General features: G+C 50.1%; 4 protein-coding genes across 4 annotated transcripts; 2 read left to right on the top strand and 2 right to left on the bottom strand.

Moving 5' to 3' along the window:
* PV06_11201 (uncharacterized protein) lies at window positions 1-2,179 on the top strand. The gene is made up of 2 exons (XM_016412830.1): window positions 1-426; window positions 482-2,179. Exons 1-2 carry the CDS (start codon window positions 94-96, stop codon window positions 2,033-2,035), a joined length of 1,887 nt encoding a protein of 628 aa, XP_016256763.1. The 5' UTR covers window positions 1-93; the 3' UTR covers window positions 2,036-2,179.
* Window positions 2,180-3,216: 1,037 nt separating this feature from the next.
* Window positions 3,217-5,058, bottom strand: PV06_11200 (uncharacterized protein; the record flags this gene model as incomplete). Its single annotated transcript, XM_016412829.1, has 3 exons — window positions 3,217-3,952; window positions 4,004-4,240; window positions 4,290-5,058. The coding sequence occupies 3 exons, from the start codon at window positions 5,056-5,058 to the stop codon at window positions 3,249-3,251; spliced, it is 1,710 nt and encodes a 569-aa protein (XP_016256762.1). The 3' UTR covers window positions 3,217-3,248.
* Window positions 5,059-6,234: 1,176 nt separating this feature from the next.
* Window positions 6,235-7,833, top strand: PV06_11199 (uncharacterized protein). The gene has a single exon (XM_016412828.1). The coding sequence runs from the start codon at window positions 6,667-6,669 to the stop codon at window positions 7,636-7,638; it is 972 nt and encodes a 323-aa protein (XP_016256761.1). The 5' UTR covers window positions 6,235-6,666; the 3' UTR covers window positions 7,639-7,833.
* Window positions 7,834-7,859: 26 nt separating this feature from the next.
* On the bottom strand, window positions 7,860-8,639 carry PV06_11198 (uncharacterized protein; the record flags this gene model as incomplete). The annotated part of the gene is made up of 1 exon (XM_016412827.1): window positions 7,860-8,639. The coding sequence occupies one exon, from the start codon at window positions 8,637-8,639 to the stop codon at window positions 7,860-7,862; it is 780 nt and encodes a 259-aa protein (XP_016256760.1).
* Between the last annotated feature and the right edge of the window lie 9,294 nt (window positions 8,640-17,933).

Below are 17,933 nucleotides of genomic sequence, written 5' to 3'. Positions count from 1 at the left end.
CCTAACCGCCGCGCTATATCGTGCCCTTCTTCGCGGCCGCCTCCTCCCCCTTCCTCCTCGACCCTTTCTCCTCGGCCCTTTCACTCTTCCCTCATGTTCGCCCTCGAAGAACCTAAGTCGAGAAAGCGACAAAGGTCCTCACAATCGCGCGAGGATCTCGAGCCGGAGCCGATAGCAAAGAAACAAAAACCTCTTTCGGAAAGTCGTGACCTCCCTCGTCATCGTCCTCCCAGCTTCTGGGACACGTTATCCAAGATTCGATTGAGTCGCAGCGCTCTCCGAGAGTTTGACCGTAGGAACATTGAAGAGAAGGTTCAGCCACCCTGCACACTCCCACCGAAGGTCGAATATCCCACAGGGCGTGCTCGCCTACAGCTCAAGAGATTTGCTCGACGTGGCGGGCCTGATCTATCACACCTTCGAGGGGTACGTCCTACCTATGCCGACGTGAGCCTTGGGGACTGACCAGAGTTTGTGACAGCTTGCCAACTTGCCTCCTCCGATCCCCGACAGAATGAGCGGTTATGCTCGTTCTCAAAGCGGGAGACGGTCCTCAGCCTCCTCGAGGTCAAGTGACCATACTAAGACCACCTCTATTAAGACGACACCGTATAGCGGCAATTTTGAGCAAAAACTGATCGACAATGCCATCTACCCCAGCCTATATGAGCATTCAGATGGACGTTTATCACAAAAGCCGGCCAATCTGAGTGACATCCGGGCCGCACAACGCCGCCCTCGGGCATCTCTATCACCGTCGCAATTCACTGACGAAGATTTTGAAGCCTTTCAGCGGGCCAATGCAAGAGCGTCCGGCGAGACTACGGGGATGCATAACTTACTCCCTTTCATCGCCGGAAACGAGGCGGGCCATCGTTTCGAGATGGGTCTACCATTGGGCAACCTGAAACCATTCGACAAAGATCTCAGCGACCCCAGCCCCGATGTCTATCACGGAGCGGCACTCTCGACCATCCATCCGCGGGTTCGTGCTGACTTGGGACCTTGTATCATTCCATCGACGGTCGATCTAACTCGTCCGGCGGCTCCGAACTTTTTTGTCGAGGGCAAGAGCGCTCAAGGTCGAGCGGATGTGGCAAAAAGACAAGCGATGCATGACGGAGCATTTGGGGCTCGAGCTATACACGAACTTCGGAACTACAAAGCTGAAGAGCCAGAATATGACAACAAAGCACGAAGCTTTTCTGCTACCTATCAAGACGGCCATCTTCAGACCTATGCGCACCATCTCACTGCGCCTCTCACTCCTGCAGGGGAGCCAGAGTATCACATGACCAAAATAAGAGGGTTTGATCTGACCAGCGACAAAGAGACGTTCGTGCAAGGCGCGATAGCCTACCGTAACGACCGAGACCTAGCAAAGGCAGAGCGGGAAAGCTCCATTGCCCATGCCAACCAGGTGGCTCGCCAGATGCCCGCGCCCACCCCGAACACCAGCTCCACAACCAGCCACACATCCCGTTCGACGGTCATTGCTGCCGGATCGGACACCTCTGAAGACGAGCTGGCTCGCAATGAGGTGACCCCAGTCAAGCGCCTGAGACCAAGTGTGGCGTCATCCACGAGCTACGGTTCTTCAATTGGACGAGATGGTCGCGCTGCCTCCGGAACTCCTATGGCTGTCAGCAGACCGCCCTTGGCACCACCGTTAAAAACTGCATCGACGTCCAGACGCAGTGGCCGGCCCTCTGCGGAGGGAAGCCTGTCGAATTCAACTCTCCACGCACGCAGTGGAACGGACAGATCTTCAATAAAGAGACCTTCAGAACTCCCCAGGCAAGCACAAGGCGTGCAGGGCTCGGGACGAGGTCGCCAAACACGCCCCATGGTTGAAGTTACTCCAGAGCGGATGCGGTATAAAGAAGAGTCGGGATGGTGCGTCGAGTACGGGGGTCAGTCTATCTTCGTGGCAGATTCGCAATGGACGAATTGCGAGAAAGATGGACGGCAGGCTCTCTACTGCGCTCGTCTGAACGTCTTTACATATCGGTCCAATAGCAACAGGAGTCGGTGAAGGCGCTAAGCGTTCGGGGAGATGACGAAGCGGCTCATCTTTGTGTTTGTGGGTCTGATTACTTCTATTAAATGGTGTTTCGATATTGTACATGTTCTGGTGTACAAGGAGTGTAGCTCGAGGTGCACAAGGATGCTAAGTGTGATCCAACCTGATATTTTCCTTCCTTACTCCAGGCAGAAAGCCCTCCTTCCCAAACGGAAAAATACCATAATACAAATGTATCTTCCAGGCGCCTCCTGAGCTTTAGTGGTGCAGTGGTGCAGTGGCATTGTCTCATCGCCATCTACTTGACATCTTGAAGAGGTAGATGGCTTCCGTAAGGACCTTCGGGAAGCCCCAATTGTTAATCAGGTCCAATTTTGGTTACATACCTACCACACTCGTCAAAGGAGGTTGAAAGAGAGGTCATTGACATCTTGGTGCGATCTCAATTCAGTACAATATTGATGACAACCTCGCATGAGACGCGGGGGTTTCTTTTCCGGTTCCTGGTCCGTTCTCCATCACACCGCGGGACTTCTTTTTAGTCCTGCGAGAACCTGTTGCAGAGCTCGGAGATCGTTTGTTTGAGTGTTGCAACTTGCTCTCATATGCTCCGATCGTGGACTCAATTGTAATCGAAGACGAAGTTCGACAGAAGTTTCAATTCGATTTACGGATAGTGCAATCCATACGCAAAACCCTTGACGAAACGTCATCGAGATCGTGAGCTGCAGCCTTGAGTAACTTGTGGCAAGCAGAGCTTGAAGCGTGTAACCAAGCAAGTTCCGTGCTCTCATCTAGCTTCGTCTTACTAGTGGGTTTCTCTGATGGCATCGTTTCGAGTAGCTATGGGAGACGTGTGTGCTAGATCTCAGAATAGGACGCTACATGGATTTTGGTTGTGCAGCGATCAGCGTCGCTGCCAGCCGGGTTCCGACTGCCTCTAGTACACCCTGGTATTATCTTTCGAGGTCAGATGGAGTTGTGTAGGTTGGGAAGGAGAAACAGCTTCCAACGAATGTCATTTCGTTGGTAATGTCTGTCTATTTGGCCTCAGCCCAAGATTGTGGTCAATGCGGATGTCATCTCGACAGGCTTGACTTCCATTCCCCGAGGTGTTAATTTTAAGCGACAGTATCGTGGGAACGTAGTTGGAAATTGAAGACATCTTAAGAAATTTTGCAATTCTGCTCTGTCTGCTCTCTGTTCCCTCTCAGCTTCTAGGCGATCATTCGTCCAAGTGCGATTTGCCTCTCTTCAGTCGCCTCCTGATGACCTTGCTCCTAGATTCAGCGCCTGAGTTGGCCACAGTAGGGCTCTCAGCCATGTCATTGAATAGCCAACGTAAATGTCGGTCCTTTAGATGCTCAAGGAAGCAAGAGCCGACTGCGCCCTGGCAGGGACATTCAACATCAATGATCGGATCAGCCTGCAGGTAATCATCCCACACCTTTCGTGCCGCTCGAACCCACCCTCGGTCGTTCTTCCTCTTGATCTGGAGGACGTCTTCGACCTCGACCCATGCACGGAAGGCATCCCTCTCCCCAGCGTTCTGCAAGGCCACGTCGAGAGATTGCAGGAAGAGAAAATAGCAGTTTCGCTCCTCGGTGGCTCCTAGTTCGGCTTGCATGTTGTATCGGAGGTATTGTGCAAACGGCCATACTGACCTCTGAGTGGTACAATCGATCGAGACCAGGAACCCACCGACAAGGGTGAAGACAGCATGCAAGCATCCTGCCGGTAGGTAGACCGCCTCCGCCAAAGTGGTGTGCGCTACTACACCCCCGTCCAAAACTCCCATCCCCTGTGCCAGTTTGGCTTGCTGGCCCCGGTGTTCAGCCATCCACTGCAGGTTGCGAGGCGTTGGAGGATACATCACCCACACCTTTTCGCAATCGTGTAGGGTAGCAGAGATGCCATCTTTACCGTAGTCTGTTGTGTTGGTCAATATCCGAGCCCTCGATCGATGACAAGTGGCCATACCTATATGCAAGTCGACGAACGAGAATTTCGGCGTCATGTTGAATACCGTGTGCTGTTCCAGGTACGTCGTCGCTCGCTGATGAAGTTGAGCACATCCCCCAAACGCTCGGCATCGTACCAACGCGGGAAGCTCCATCCCGATGATGCAAATGGGATTGTCTCGATTCGGTCTCGCCATCTGACAGAACGCGAGTGCGGCATTGGCTGACTGCTCACCCTGTTCGTAGACCCGAAGATCTTGTCCCTTAGCATTCTCGCGACTCAGTTCAATTTCTACATAACACACCGTTTACTTTGATCTTCGACATTTCGACCCAGAGCTGTTCAAATGTTGGCGGATCTCCTCGCCAGCATGCCGCGGCCGGCACGATCGTCGGTAGACCTGTTGTGTGTGTTCTCCATAAAGTACGCAGATCTTCCGTAGCAGATGTCAGCAGTCTCAGCTTCAAGTAGTCAAAAGTAAGGTCCAGATGTATCAGAAATGCTGGCTCCTTGCGGAAGTAGTCCAGCCACGGTGCAACAGCAGGCTCATCATCATGTGTAGGTGGCTCGTATGGCGCCAACAGCTCTTCTTGAGCCCTTGTGAGGTTCTCTGTTCGGGGTACTGGTCGACGTGAACTACGGGTGTATTTTGGATTTTCAGAAACGTCAGCCTGAGCTAGCTGTTTGAGATCATTCAGAAACTGTGCACTGAGGGATGATAACTCTGAATGCTGATCAATCATGCTCTGATTTCTCTTCAGGAGATCGATCAGTTGTTGACAGGCGTATTGTCCTCTCCTCAGAAGGTGGTGATGTGTGAATGATGCACTCAGGAACATGAAAGCTTGCGGGGAGATGGCCAATGCCCTTTGCCAACATGTCTTCACGAACTTTCGTGCTGCTCTCTTGCCTTTCAGATACTCGACCGCGGTGCGAATATTTCTGTGAGTCCTTTCTAAGTGTCGACCGTGCCTTGAGCTTAGGTACTGTAATTGCGTGCACAGAAAGACATCGTCCTGCTGTGTAGAGCCAACATCGTTTAAGCTCAGGGTCGAACTATCGACTGGCGACATGATTTTCGGTCCGCTCATGTGTCGAGAGTGTGAGAGTGTGAGAGTGTGAGAGTGTGAGAGTGTGAGGTGTGTGGTAGACGCGTCGCGCAACTTCGCGTAAACAACATGGGAAAGCTTATCTCCGACACCACCTACCTTACCATATTCTCCAAGAAACCGGTGCACCCGTAGCTCTTCAATGCCAAGCATCTGTTTCTCGAATGCAGTAATTGGACCACCTCTTTCAGTGGTATAAATCGTCCGGCAGGTATCACAACCACACGACACGACCAAAAACCCACCAGGATGCAGGACCTGATTCCACGAGGCCGCCATCGAAGTGGAGAAAGACTTGTATTCGCTCTTTTTCCAACCACCCCGGCTACGGCCACTAGCCAGCGACACAACTTACAACATTGTCAGATCCGATTTTCCTATCAAGAAGGGAAAAGATCGCAGACTCCAAATCAAGCTTCCTGGAACACTATTATGAACCTAGGGGAAGAGTATGCCGATACAGATCCAGTGTGTAAAGCAAGACGAGTTCAGGCCATTTCCGAGATTAGAGACATCCATCCAATTGATCACGGTGAATCCATGACATGAGCGATTTGACAGACCTCTGTCTGGCGCACGGCATATCTGCCTCCAGAGAATAATATTCCGCGTTAGCTTTGTGCCATCCCCTCTTCAGATCACGTTTCACATTGCGAAGCCTCCTAGTTCAAGCCTGATCAACCAAATTATCGAACTGTCTAGTTAAAGACGTAATATCTCGACCCTTGCCGCCAGCAGAACATTGTTTAATGCCTTCTGGGGGTGCCAATAGTCTTGCATGCTGACATCCACGATATCTTGACATAACTAAAGTACTTGCCGACATCTAACTGCGTGTTAACCTTATCATCAAATTGACTGTTAACACACTTAAGGTTTTCTCGAGGACTGCCTATTAATGGGAGGAAGTAAGAGCTAGGTCCCTGTCCGAGGAATACACTACATAGATCACGTGACCACAACTACGCTCATGTGTGACATTTTGCGTGCCAAGACTTGTAAAGACTGCGTCGAAGCGTATCGTCTCGACACGCTTCGAAGGCCTCTGGCCACGTGATTGTATTATTACGAAGTGCCCCGGTATAACCCGGTACACCCTTCGAAACCTATATAGTCTGACGTCCCCTTGGACCCCTTAGTAATGACAAGTCCTCCGACAATCATCACAAGGCAGGAGGCTGCACATCACGTGACCAGGGATCCAACTGGAAGGGCCTGTCACGCACATAGAAACAGAACTAATATTAGGATTGTAGGCAGGGACATCTCTGCTTATAGTCGGACGCTGCACAACAATTCAACTCTTACGGCGACTGGGTCAGTATATGAATTTGGAAACAAAAACCCTTAATTTGGGAGGTCGGCCTAGATGTCCAGCAAGATCAGCGCAACATCACATGATCACCATACATTGTGGTTGTAGCAGCAGGAAGATAATTAATCTGAAGTAAAGGGTTGGGGCTGACCCCTAAATTGTACGTAAGACCAGAGAGCACTGTGGTCGTTCGAATCTGGCTATCGTTGACGCCGCTTTTGGAGGCATCTTCTTGCCCTTTGCTTTCACGCGTCATAATGATAAATCAACCTCAACCCATGGCATCTCAAACCCCAAGCATGGCTGGGAAAACATTTCCAGATTCTTTTGTTATACAATCAATATCCGAACATACCCACACCGCCATACTCCTTCACGGTCTTGGAAGCAAGGGCGAAACATTCGGAAGGGAGCTGCTGCGCTCCGGTGTCTCATCTAGCGGTCAAAGCCTCGCCGACTCATTTCCTGGGATGAGGTTTGTTTTTCCTACCGCTCAAAAACGGCGATCATCAGCATTCAAACGGGCGACAATAAGCCAATGGTTCGATATAGCATCTTTACATGATCCATCCAAACGCAGAGAGCTGCAGATTGACGGTCTCACCGAGTCAGCGAAGCATATTTGGTCGATCTTGAGACAAGAAGCGGATACGGTCCCTCTTCAAAACATTATTTTAGGGGGCTTGAGCCAAGGCTGTGCCATGGCACTATTTGTATTATTGAGCTTGGATTTTTCCATTGGGTGCTTCATCGGTCTCAGCGGTTGGCTTCCGTTCTGTAAGGACATGATGGAGCTTGTCAGCTACGATGGTCCCAGCAGTGAAAATGAGGAAGATGAAGTTCCTGTGTTTGTTGAAGACAGTGACAATGACGGGAACGACGAAAGCCCGCCCATTCAGGTCATTAATCTCGTGAGGGATATCGTATCTATGGGTAAAATCGACACCAAGCGTTCAAGTCATAATCGCCAGAACTCAAGCCTCGCAACCCCAGTATTCCTTGGACATGGGAGGGAAGACCTGAAAATAAATTGCAGCCTTGGAGAGGAAGCTGCTAATGCTCTCACAGAATTGGGTATGGATGTTACGTGGCGCCTCTATTCAAAGCTTGGCCACTGGTACAAGATTCCGGATGAGATCGATGATATTGTGGATTTCCTCGCGGGGAAACTAACTATAATCAAAGCGAACTTGGGGCGTATTCAAACTTGTGAGCCAAGCCTTCTGTAAGGCTATGTGACTTCTATCGATCACGAAGAACGCGGCAGAACATCTATGAAGAAGACTAGCAATGCCTAGCAGAGCGTTGATAAGCTGCTCAACCTTCGAGGTTAGTGACAAGATAGCCGCCACCTTTACTGGTCAAACTTGGATAGAGGCCGAAAAGTTCTGTGTTTCACCAATTAATCTATGCACAGTTTTATACGTCTCTAAACGCGGGACCAAGCTTCTCACCAAGTGATGTTATGAACATGTAACATCACTGCTAGTTCACTATAATAAGGGCGCAGGATCTTATCCGCGACCTTGTCCTTGATCCAGCCACTCTCCCAGGCCGGTTTGTAGAGGCTCTTCACGTAATCCCAGTATTCAGGGTAGAACCCAGACATCTCCCAATCAAGAATAGCAACAACTTTTGTTCCGCGAACGATGATATTTCTTGGAGAAATATCCCCGTGACTCATGACAATTTCGTGATTTCTCAAAGTGTTGCGTATGATATCTGAGATGGTAACGACCCAAGCTCCTTGTTGTGACCTTTCCATGGCTGTTATCATCCCATTGTTGAATTCCGGTTCATCCTCATAAGGACCGTAAGCACCGATTTCGTCAGTGAACAGTTGATCCTCGCAAGCTGTGCCGTCGACAGAGCCGATGGTTGTGCCCTTAATGTTCCGCAGCTGAGCAAAAAACCCATGCAGTTGTTGGATGACTTCGTCTTTCTGATTTCCGTCAAATTGGTCCCAGACTCTGTCAAGAACATCTCCCTGAATAAATTCCATAATAATTCGAACATGTCCAGACGCTTCGTCTTTGTATACATTATAAACTTCCGGCACAGGAATGCTCGTACGTTCGCGGACTAACTTCAATGCAGCTGCTTCGGCGAAACGGACCGAGTCTCCTGACTTGACGACAGTGGTTTCATCGACCTTGAAGACCGGACAGAAATCTGCTAAGCGTCGTGCTTCAGACAATTCATCGGAAGAAATTGTTCGATCCTGCATCATGTCTTCGGGTATTGTGAGATGGCCTCCACGATTGAAGTTGTTTAATTCTAACAAAAGGATTTATGAAGGCATTTTGGAACTCGGGGTCGAAAAATTGCCAGAAGTCCAGAGGAAAAGAGAATTGTTGAATCTCGCTATTGACCAGAACTGGAGAACGGTAACCTGAATTGAGCTGCTTTTGGTTTAGCGTCTGTTTTCGACAGTTTCGGCTCCAGATGCTGACGTACACAAAAACAAAATGGGCGGAGTCCTGAATCGTGGTGCGTCAAGTAGACACGTCTTAGATCAGATCAGTCTAGGATGTAAATACTATAAGCGCCACATGCTTCTAAATCAGGTCTGACGATCTCTGAAACTCATGTGGTGTCACATCAGGAGTCTCACCTCTTAAGCGCTGGGATACGTATCTGTTGCCGCCAAACATGGTCTGGCCAGGACAGCGAAGCGCAGGTTTTATTTTCGGGTATCCAAGAACGGAAACCTGGTAACAGGTATAAATGGAGTTGAGTTGCAAGGTATGAAAATTTGCAGAGAATAGGATTGGGAGTTTAATCCAAGCTCAAAGAACCAACATCCAACCTCTCTTTGTATCAAGTATCTTGCGGCCAGAATCTCGTCCATCAATATCCGTACTTGTTTCCTTATCTCAGGACAAATCACTCATCCTTCCCATGACCACCAGAGTCAAAGTCTATGTTGCTTTTGGTCAACGCCGCGGCAATGACCCTCTCCATTGGATAATCCTTGCCGTTCCCGAGGGCAGTGATCGATGCACCTGGTATCACGTTACGGGAGGACCCACACAAGGAACTCCATATCAAGTCCAAATTCAAGCAAACAAGAGGGTTAACAGCCATGGCATCTCACAAAAGACCCTGATCGGCACAATATCCTCCAGCGACACAAACAAGCTGAAATCTGCTGCCCAACGGATTCCTCCGCAGTATTGTCAAAAATGGGTTGTCAACGTGCTCCAGGACCTCGAGTCACGTAACTTGCTTCCTCGTGGCACGGCGGCAACATGGGCGGCGAGAAAGGAGGCTGATCCACACCGTGCATAGTCCGGGCCAACAAATAGTGTTTGAAGACACCAGAATTGCACCCAAGAGGCAGAAATGTATTCTCAACTTTCGGCATGGTTGACGGTATTTCTTCTTGTGTCCCATTTCCATAAAGACATGATACTGATTCGGAGTGCTGGTGCATGGAGCGGTACTGTAGAATTGCAGTTGAGCTGAGAGATTGTGTGGTCATGGCTGCGGGCGTCGGGGTTGTGGTACAAGTCGAAAAGCATGACAAGCTAAGAGGCCTTGGGGGTGGGAAGGTGAACCGAGTAGAGGGTCAGCCTCGTTAGCAAGACTTGGAAAGACACAGAAGTAGGCCCAGCTAGTGTAATTTTGGCTTCAGACTCAACTTTGTGATCCTTTGTTGGGTCCGAAGCATCGTACTCCGTATGTGGTATTAAACATATCTTACAAAAATGCCATGATCCGGTCTTTAATACTCAACCCTCACACACTCCAGTATCAAGCTGAGGATCTAGGTAATCTGTTTCTCACCTGTACGTCAAATATTGGAGAGCACGGCGGCGTGACGCCCTATTGGATCAGATGGAAATCTTTTTGGATTTCCCAAAGCGGTATTGATGAGAAGAGTTGACCTGGGGAATCTCTGAGAGGGAACAAGGAGCCTTTCGGTCGACGCAGAACCCGACTTCAAAGAGAATTGTTATCATGAGAAGGCGGTGATGTTAAGGAACAATATTCATCTAACGCAGTAAAGGCGACGATAGCGGAGTCAGCTAATTTACAACAATTTTCGTGTTGCTCGCGGCTGCAATTCCCAGGTTCGAAAGCGAATCCAGTCTTCAGTAGCGCCAACCTAACCACCTTCCAGGTGTATCTCTTCGAACGGTACCGAACGCTCCGACCGGCCTAACGCGGTTCTCAGCAGTGACATCTTGTTGTCACTGGGACTTCGTCCAAGCACGTGGAAGCTAAAACCTTTGGCGGTCCATGATGCGTAGACAGCTGCTGGTGTTCCTGTCGCCGCTAGCGCCGTACCACAAAGACGTCTGCCAATGTGACCCGCACAATGTTGATCTTAGTATCTCGATACTCGAATGGGTGCAGAACTTGGTTGAAGAATCCTGTCTCATCATGATAGATACGATTGATCATGGATTCCTCTCTTGGATCATTCTCGGTCTGAACCGTGCAAGTGAAGTTTGCTGGCCAGGGCGAGCTGCCATGCGGGGATCCCACCTACGGCGGCGTGGTGCTAAGAGGATAGGGTGTTGGGCGGAGTTTTCGCGCCTGCTTTGTGGACTATTGACATAAAGTTCTGGTGCGCCAATGTAAGAGGACTTGTGGCTCATTCTTGCATGCAGGTTCGCCGTGTCATCAGAATCCGTGGGGTGATGGAAGTCATGTGCTGGTGATGGGCCCGCGGTCGCCCTGATGAGGCATTGTCCCCAGAATGTTTAAGGTTGTGTCGCGGATTATTGGAAGGAGAGTATGCCTTGATATCTGGGAACAATTTTCTTCCTCTCTCATTCTTACATGCACCCGAGTCATCCAGGACACCATCATCGATCTCTTCCTAGGTAGAGCTGTCACCTTATGAGTTGAATTGGTCTCCCATTCTGATCGCAGCTTCACTGATCTCCGCCAGCCAGCGACATGCTTTCTTGGCCAAAGAGCTCAACGGTAGTATTGGAGATCGGGTTGAAGTACAACCGCAACAGGTTCATGTGCAATCAATGCGCTCGCATTCCAGGATAATCCGCTGTACTGGCGCCAGAAGTGCTTCATTCTCGTGAAGCTAATTTCTCGTCCTTCTTCGGAAAGATTGGACATGTAGCCTCGGAGAAGATTGACGTGGTGTTGCCGCGGCCATGGAAGATCACCGAGAATAACTCTTCCATCCTAGCCGTAGAACAGGCTTATCTTGTCCCGGTGGAGGGTCCGCGACAATTCTTTAAGTCGTCTCTCATAGAGTTCCTACGTCAAGTCCGCTGTTGGGGCAAGTCCAACAAGGTCGAATGGATCAAATTTGATAGCATTCATCCACAAGTCACCCACCGCCAATTGGACAAGGTCGTCCTCCTCTTCCATATTAGACAGCGCGAACGGTCGTCTTCAGGAGTCCAAGCAGCTCAATGTCGTTGAGGTCGGGTGCTGTCTTGTGACTAGGGCTCCGAAATGAATACGAATAATGTGAATATTCACGAATAAAGATGAATATGAATAAGTCTTGGCGAATAAATGTGAATACGAATATGGACTCTATTCGTATTCGCAATATTCGTGAATATTCACGAATATTCACACATGTGGGTCGCAGGGAGGGTTGGATGCTCCTCATTTTCTGGATGGAAAATAACCAGATTTCTGTCGTGTCGCATCCTCATTCAATCCTCGCCGTCGCCGTCGCCGTCGAGTTGGGTGTGAATCTAAAAGAGTCTGTCCCAGTCCAATTAACTCTACGGCAAATCATGTCTCCTGCTCCACCAGTTTACACTTCCCTTTTTTTTCTCATATCTACATGCGAGAATCATAGTGGCCCTTAAGCAGGACCAACGAGCGCATGGTGTCAGCGCTCATCGACTGCCGTCGGAGACCTAGGACGTCTCTAGCTCCACTAAACACGCGTTCCACGCCGACCTCGGTAGCGGGAACCGCCAAATAGTCACGGGCTGCGCGTGCCATTGACGGGAACTCGAAGGCATTGGCCTTCCACCACTTGAGCGCCCAGTCAGCGTTGCCATCCTCTACACAGCTCTGTGACCAGCTAACCACGGCCGAATCAAGATACCGGTCGATGTCGGACATCTGGACCCCGACTCCCGGCTGTAACCGTTTCAAAGTTTTCCACAACGAATCTGGCATCCCTGGCGGTTGCTGAGGCTCAGGTTGAAGACTGAAACGAAATGGATATTCGGTCTTGAGAAATTCTCGGACCTGTGACACGATCAACGTCGCATCGACACTGTTCATGTGCGCTGCGATCAATGACGTCTTGATACGCGGATCCAAGACGGTCGCCACATAGTATAAGACATTCTCGTCCATTTTGCGAATGAACTTCTCGGCCTTCTCTAGAGCGTGTCGAACGGCCTCTTGGACTGAGGCATGGATGTTCTGGAAGTCGCCCTGCGCGGTGCTGATATCCGTCAGTAGATCATCAAGACTCCAGTATATCGCTAGACTGTCGGCGATGGCAGGCATGTCTGAAGAGACGACATTGGTGTATTCCCAGAAAGGCTTCAGGACACTTTCAATTTGTCCTAATAGCAGCCAATCCTCTTCAGACGGCAGCAGATTCTCGATCTCTGGGTGGGTCCGGATGTATTGGGTCAATTCCTTCCGTAATCGGAGCGCGTCTGCGATCATTGTGTATGTCGAATTCCAGCGAGTCTCAACATCATAGCTAATGACCTTTCGAGGCGAAACCTCTCGCCAGTCCTGCAGGCGCTGGGGGCTCCGAGCTATCCACAGCACAAGCATGCGGATCTTCACAACATCATTCTTCCCTATGAGCACATCCGCGCTCGGCTCTGCGGGCCACCGGCTTTTTATTGCACTCACATGATCCAGCGTGGCCTTCGCCTCTCTCATCGATCCCACCCCCAATTGCGTCAAGATGTCCTTGCAGATAAGATTGATGATGTGCGCAAGGCATCGAATAAAGCTTGCGCGGCCGTGGAACCGCATCAGCGGCCGCAAGCGAAAATCACTATCCTCGTCATCGTAGACTTTCGACAGCTCTGCATAGAGCGCATCGCACATGGTTCCATTATTGCCGGCGTTGTCACCAGTGATGGTGAGGAGCTTGGGCGCAATATCGAGCTCATGGAGCATCTCGATGACCGCCGCCGCCATATTCTCGCCCGAATGTGGTCCAGAAAGCTCGACGAAATCCAGTAGCGCTGCCCGTCGTTCAAAGCTCGGCGTGATCCAATGCCCAATTACCGCGATAATACTTAACTGGTGCTCAGACGTCCATGTGTCGAGAGCGATGGCAATACTGTCACAGGTTTGAGCAAGCTCACACCTCAATCTCTGACGATAATCTTCAAACTCATTCTTGACACGGTCACGGAGAGTGTCGGCACATCTCAGGGGCAGCTGGACTCCTGCAGCGTCAAAGATCGCCTTGAAGCTCGAGTGCTCAACCGTGGTGAAAGGTTGTCTTGTCTGAACGACCCATCGCACCAGTGCTTGCTCAAGGCTATTGCCCTCCTGCCTGGAACACAACATGCGGTCTAAAGGGCCTCGAGCCGGGCTTTCTCTCGACGCTGAACCCGGCCCAATGCGATGGCGTGTGCGAAGATGAGTGAGCAAATTTGAAGTCGTGCCGTGGCGAGACGAGTCGGAGGACGACCAGCTACACCGCTTGCAGACGAGCAAGCGATCATTCTGTGGAAGCCGGCCTCTTTTGCTCCACTGTACGTCAAGTTCGGTGATCCAAAAATGGTCTTGAGTCCAGCTAGTATGCATTTTTCGCCTCTTCGCCGCGGACTCTACAGCGCTCGGGCCTGTCGACAGACAAAGTTCTTCAGATTCTGATGTGAGAACCGTTGGGAAGCCACCGGACACCTGCGAGAGCGACTCGGCTGGCAGTGGCCCTTCACCGTCATCGTATTCTTGCGTGTCTGAGACAGTGCTTTGCTCAAGGACCGGCGAGGAAGGCAAAAGCGACCTGTCGAGCCCGTTGTTAAGGGCCAGATAGTCTTTGCGAGGTAGATTCCGCGTCACGCGAAACTCACCGAGAGCCACGGCCATGTCTTCCAATACGTGAGCTGTTTGCTCACGGCATACAGCAATAGCAGACGGTCAGATCCATCTGGCATGAGAAGTATGCCTATCGAGAAGAATCGCGCTCCAACTAAGCCAGAAAGGCTTTGAAATAAACAAGTTCGCGTACCAGGAACTTTCGAGCCCTCCGGAGCGTGTTTGAAGGGCGCACTACGCGCAGCCTCTCCTGTACGGCATGTATGCTGCTTTTGGGCCATTGCAAGTGCATCAAGTCGCCTCCGCGCCTCGTAATTGATTCGGTGTAGGTGAATTGGTTCAGGTTACGGATATAAATACATCAATTTGAGATGAGTTTACTCGCGTGAAATCCGCATCGACCTTCAACCGCTCTGAACTGCGCAAAACGATGGAGGCCGGACACTCAACATGTTGGAAAGCGGTTGTGGAGCACGACGCAAGCTTCTCTGGGTAGATTATGACATTTGCAAGCTTACAAGGGTCAAGAATCAACGTCGTCGTTTGGTGGCCGGAACGGATCAACTATCTGCCGAACATGAAGTGAATAATGTGAATACGAATATGAATATTGCCCATATTCGCGTGAATAAGTATTCACTTTATTCGTATTCGCATAGGCGAATATGAATATGGCCCATATTCATATTCGTTTATTCATTTCGGAGCCCTAGGTGTGAGTCAGGCCAGAGCCTACAGGGTTTAGGCAACCACGAGAGCCTTGTGGGAAGGTGTAGCGGGTCGCCGAATACTAAATCATCCTGAGTGGATGTGGATGCAACAGGGGCACGGGGCTTACTTGTCTGAAGCTGACTGATTGTCCAAAAACCACAGGTTTCGAGGCGCATAGTTACCACAGCGGCTTCGTGGTAATACTATCACGTGTCTAGCCTCGTCCCGCTTCGTCGCGATCTCTTGCCTGGGTCATCGCACGTGACTTTCATTTTTGGTCGAGAGTGTAAATCACGTGAGAGCTGTAACGCGGTTGGCTTTGTGATGAATAATGATACTCTCTGCAAACGCGGCGAGGCCAAGCTATGCTTCCTGGGAGACAATGGACTTCATAACTTCGGCTGTGTCTTCCGCTATGCACTGAACAATCAAACCTTCAATGTCATCGCGACGCCTGCCAACAAAAGCGAGAGACAGCCTATGAAATCCCAGCTCATACCTAGAACCTAAGAAAGTCCCATCCAGCCATATCATCCAGACACTAGCAAACCAAATACAGCACCAATGCCTCCTTCAGAAACTCATCAACAGCCATGCACTCTTACGAGGCTGCTCAATCTTCGTTTTACCGTACAGCCATCAAGTTACGGCCTACTAGCCTTTCTTTGTTGTGAATATTTTAACTTAGGGCTAGTTACTGACACATCCTACGTTCTCATAATCATCACCACTGAGTAACAATGATTATGTCCCAAGTTCATGAGCCCCTCCATTCAGCATGGGAAGCTGTGGAGAGCATCTCTACAAGCATTTGTTGACCCTGCATACCGACCCCGGGCATTACGAGGCAAAGGACTGATGCTGTTACCTTCCAGCCATTCACTTTAAAATCTGCAACCTGGGACGGACAGAAAAGTTCGCGAGCGTGGCAACAGATTTTGCCATATTCAGGACCGTCATTGGTAAGTAGGGACGTCGAGAAGTTCGCATAGCGCCAGGCGAAGGCCTCACCGGTCGGAAGGCCATGACTCCAGTTTCTGCCTCAATCACTGCCCGCAAAAGATGATCGAAACTATGGTCAACTGAGTCAGGTAGTCCCATACAATCGGTATCAGAGTCGAGAAAGATCGAACACTTGACTCCGATCCTTATCTTCGCAACGGTCCACGGTGTAAAGTCATGTCCCACTTGTGCCCTCCACAGGCAGTCATGTCCGCCAGCTGCAAACCCCTACTCTACACAAATATGCCAATCCCAGGCCTCAATTGAATCTTTCGTTAGATTCAAGACGACAGGATTGCTGCCTCCTTGCCTGCTAGTAGCCCGCATCCTCGATCTATAGTTCTACGTATGCAGAACCTTCAGAGGGACTATCTGGGGGCGTTGTTGGTGAAAACTTCTTGTATGCCTGCGTAACCTGGTCCCAGGTATAGTTGATAGGTTGACCGTCGTGGGGCGTGATACTGATCACAATCTCATCGGCAGAATAGTGTGAGAATGCCCTGGCTCCAGCAAGTTGACATAGAATTACCCTCCAAAAGGTACGTGCCGTCGCGCCGATTGTATAGACTTCTGCCGTTTGCGATTTCATGATCTGGTTTGCTTTCCACTGGGAAGTGAACTGCTTTGCGACCATTTGTGCTTCGTTCATAACATTATCGATGTGAGGTGTTGGAAGCATACTGAAACGTCGGATATCGACCAAAATATTAATGGCGTCATGAATGAGAATCGCTGCGGACGGAGGTGGAGTAGGCCGAAATGTTCCCAGTCGTGAGATACTATCGTAGAGAGTGTCTTTGAAGGTCACCGTAGGGGGACACCATAGTAGCCTACTCCACTGAACTCGGAAGAAAGGTGATTCCATGATGAAGGCCAAAATAAACAAAAAGCCAGCGAAGAGCTAGAGAAACTCAATGCTAATTAGTCAGTAATGTGAATTTGAGAGAAAAGATCACGCCTGAATATCTATACCTTAATGATAAACTCGTAACTTTTGAGAGTAAGAGAAGGCTGGACGAATCGCGTCTTTGATACTGGAAGACATAGTAGCGCGGAGCCCTTTGGGCCATTCGATGCGAGTGACATAAGGGGTTCGAAACTTAGTGCCTACGCGACACCAACGTCTTGGTCGTACCTCGCCAAGCTGGATCAGCGAGAACCAATTAATACGTAGGCCAAACCATCAGATGGTCAGACCGTGTTCAAGGTGTTAATGTTGGCCCACGCCTTCCACACAGGGCAAAAGGATCCGAGACTTGATGAGTCTTACTCTCGGGTTGAGCTGATCTTCACCAGCACATGGTTTCACGAGTGTAGTATGTGACAAGAAATGTTTGTCGAGAGGGGATAGTATTTGCTTAATGTGGCTGTAGCGAGGACCAATAACAGTCAGCCCTTGCGAATATGCTGCGATGCTGTACGGGAGCAAACACTGACAGGGCCCCAGAATGAATCATTACAGTATTAAGAACTTTTGCAAGCTCTGCCGCACTAGCCCGGATGCCTCACCAATTGACAGGCTAGTCAAAGTTGATGCCTGCGCGATGGCCGCCACGGCGACCACTCTTAAAAGTTTGGGCGTCCTGTCAGTTACCTGGTAACCGGGTTAGACCAGAAGCTTGAAAGGCTGCCCGTCAAGCCACAAAGAGGACGCCCGAGCAAGAGTTTCACATGTTACATGGATCGAGAAGGCGGAAAAGCAAGTAGGGCCATGTGAACAGCTCAGATCACATTAGCCTACGAGTTGTTCGCTTTTCCTGGTATCATCAAGAATGTGAATATTAGAAACGCGTCACACTCTAGCCGACATTGCAAGTGGTCAGATCCTTCGAGTCTGCCTTGCAGC

This window comes from Exophiala oligosperma (genome assembly GCF_000835515.1).
Source record: "Exophiala oligosperma strain CBS 72588 unplaced genomic scaffold supercont1.22, whole genome shotgun sequence".
Lineage (NCBI taxonomy): Eukaryota > Fungi > Ascomycota > Eurotiomycetes > Chaetothyriales > Herpotrichiellaceae > Exophiala > Exophiala oligosperma.
The sequence above is the reverse complement of the archived record's forward strand: the minus strand, read 5'-3'. Positions and strand labels throughout refer to the sequence as shown.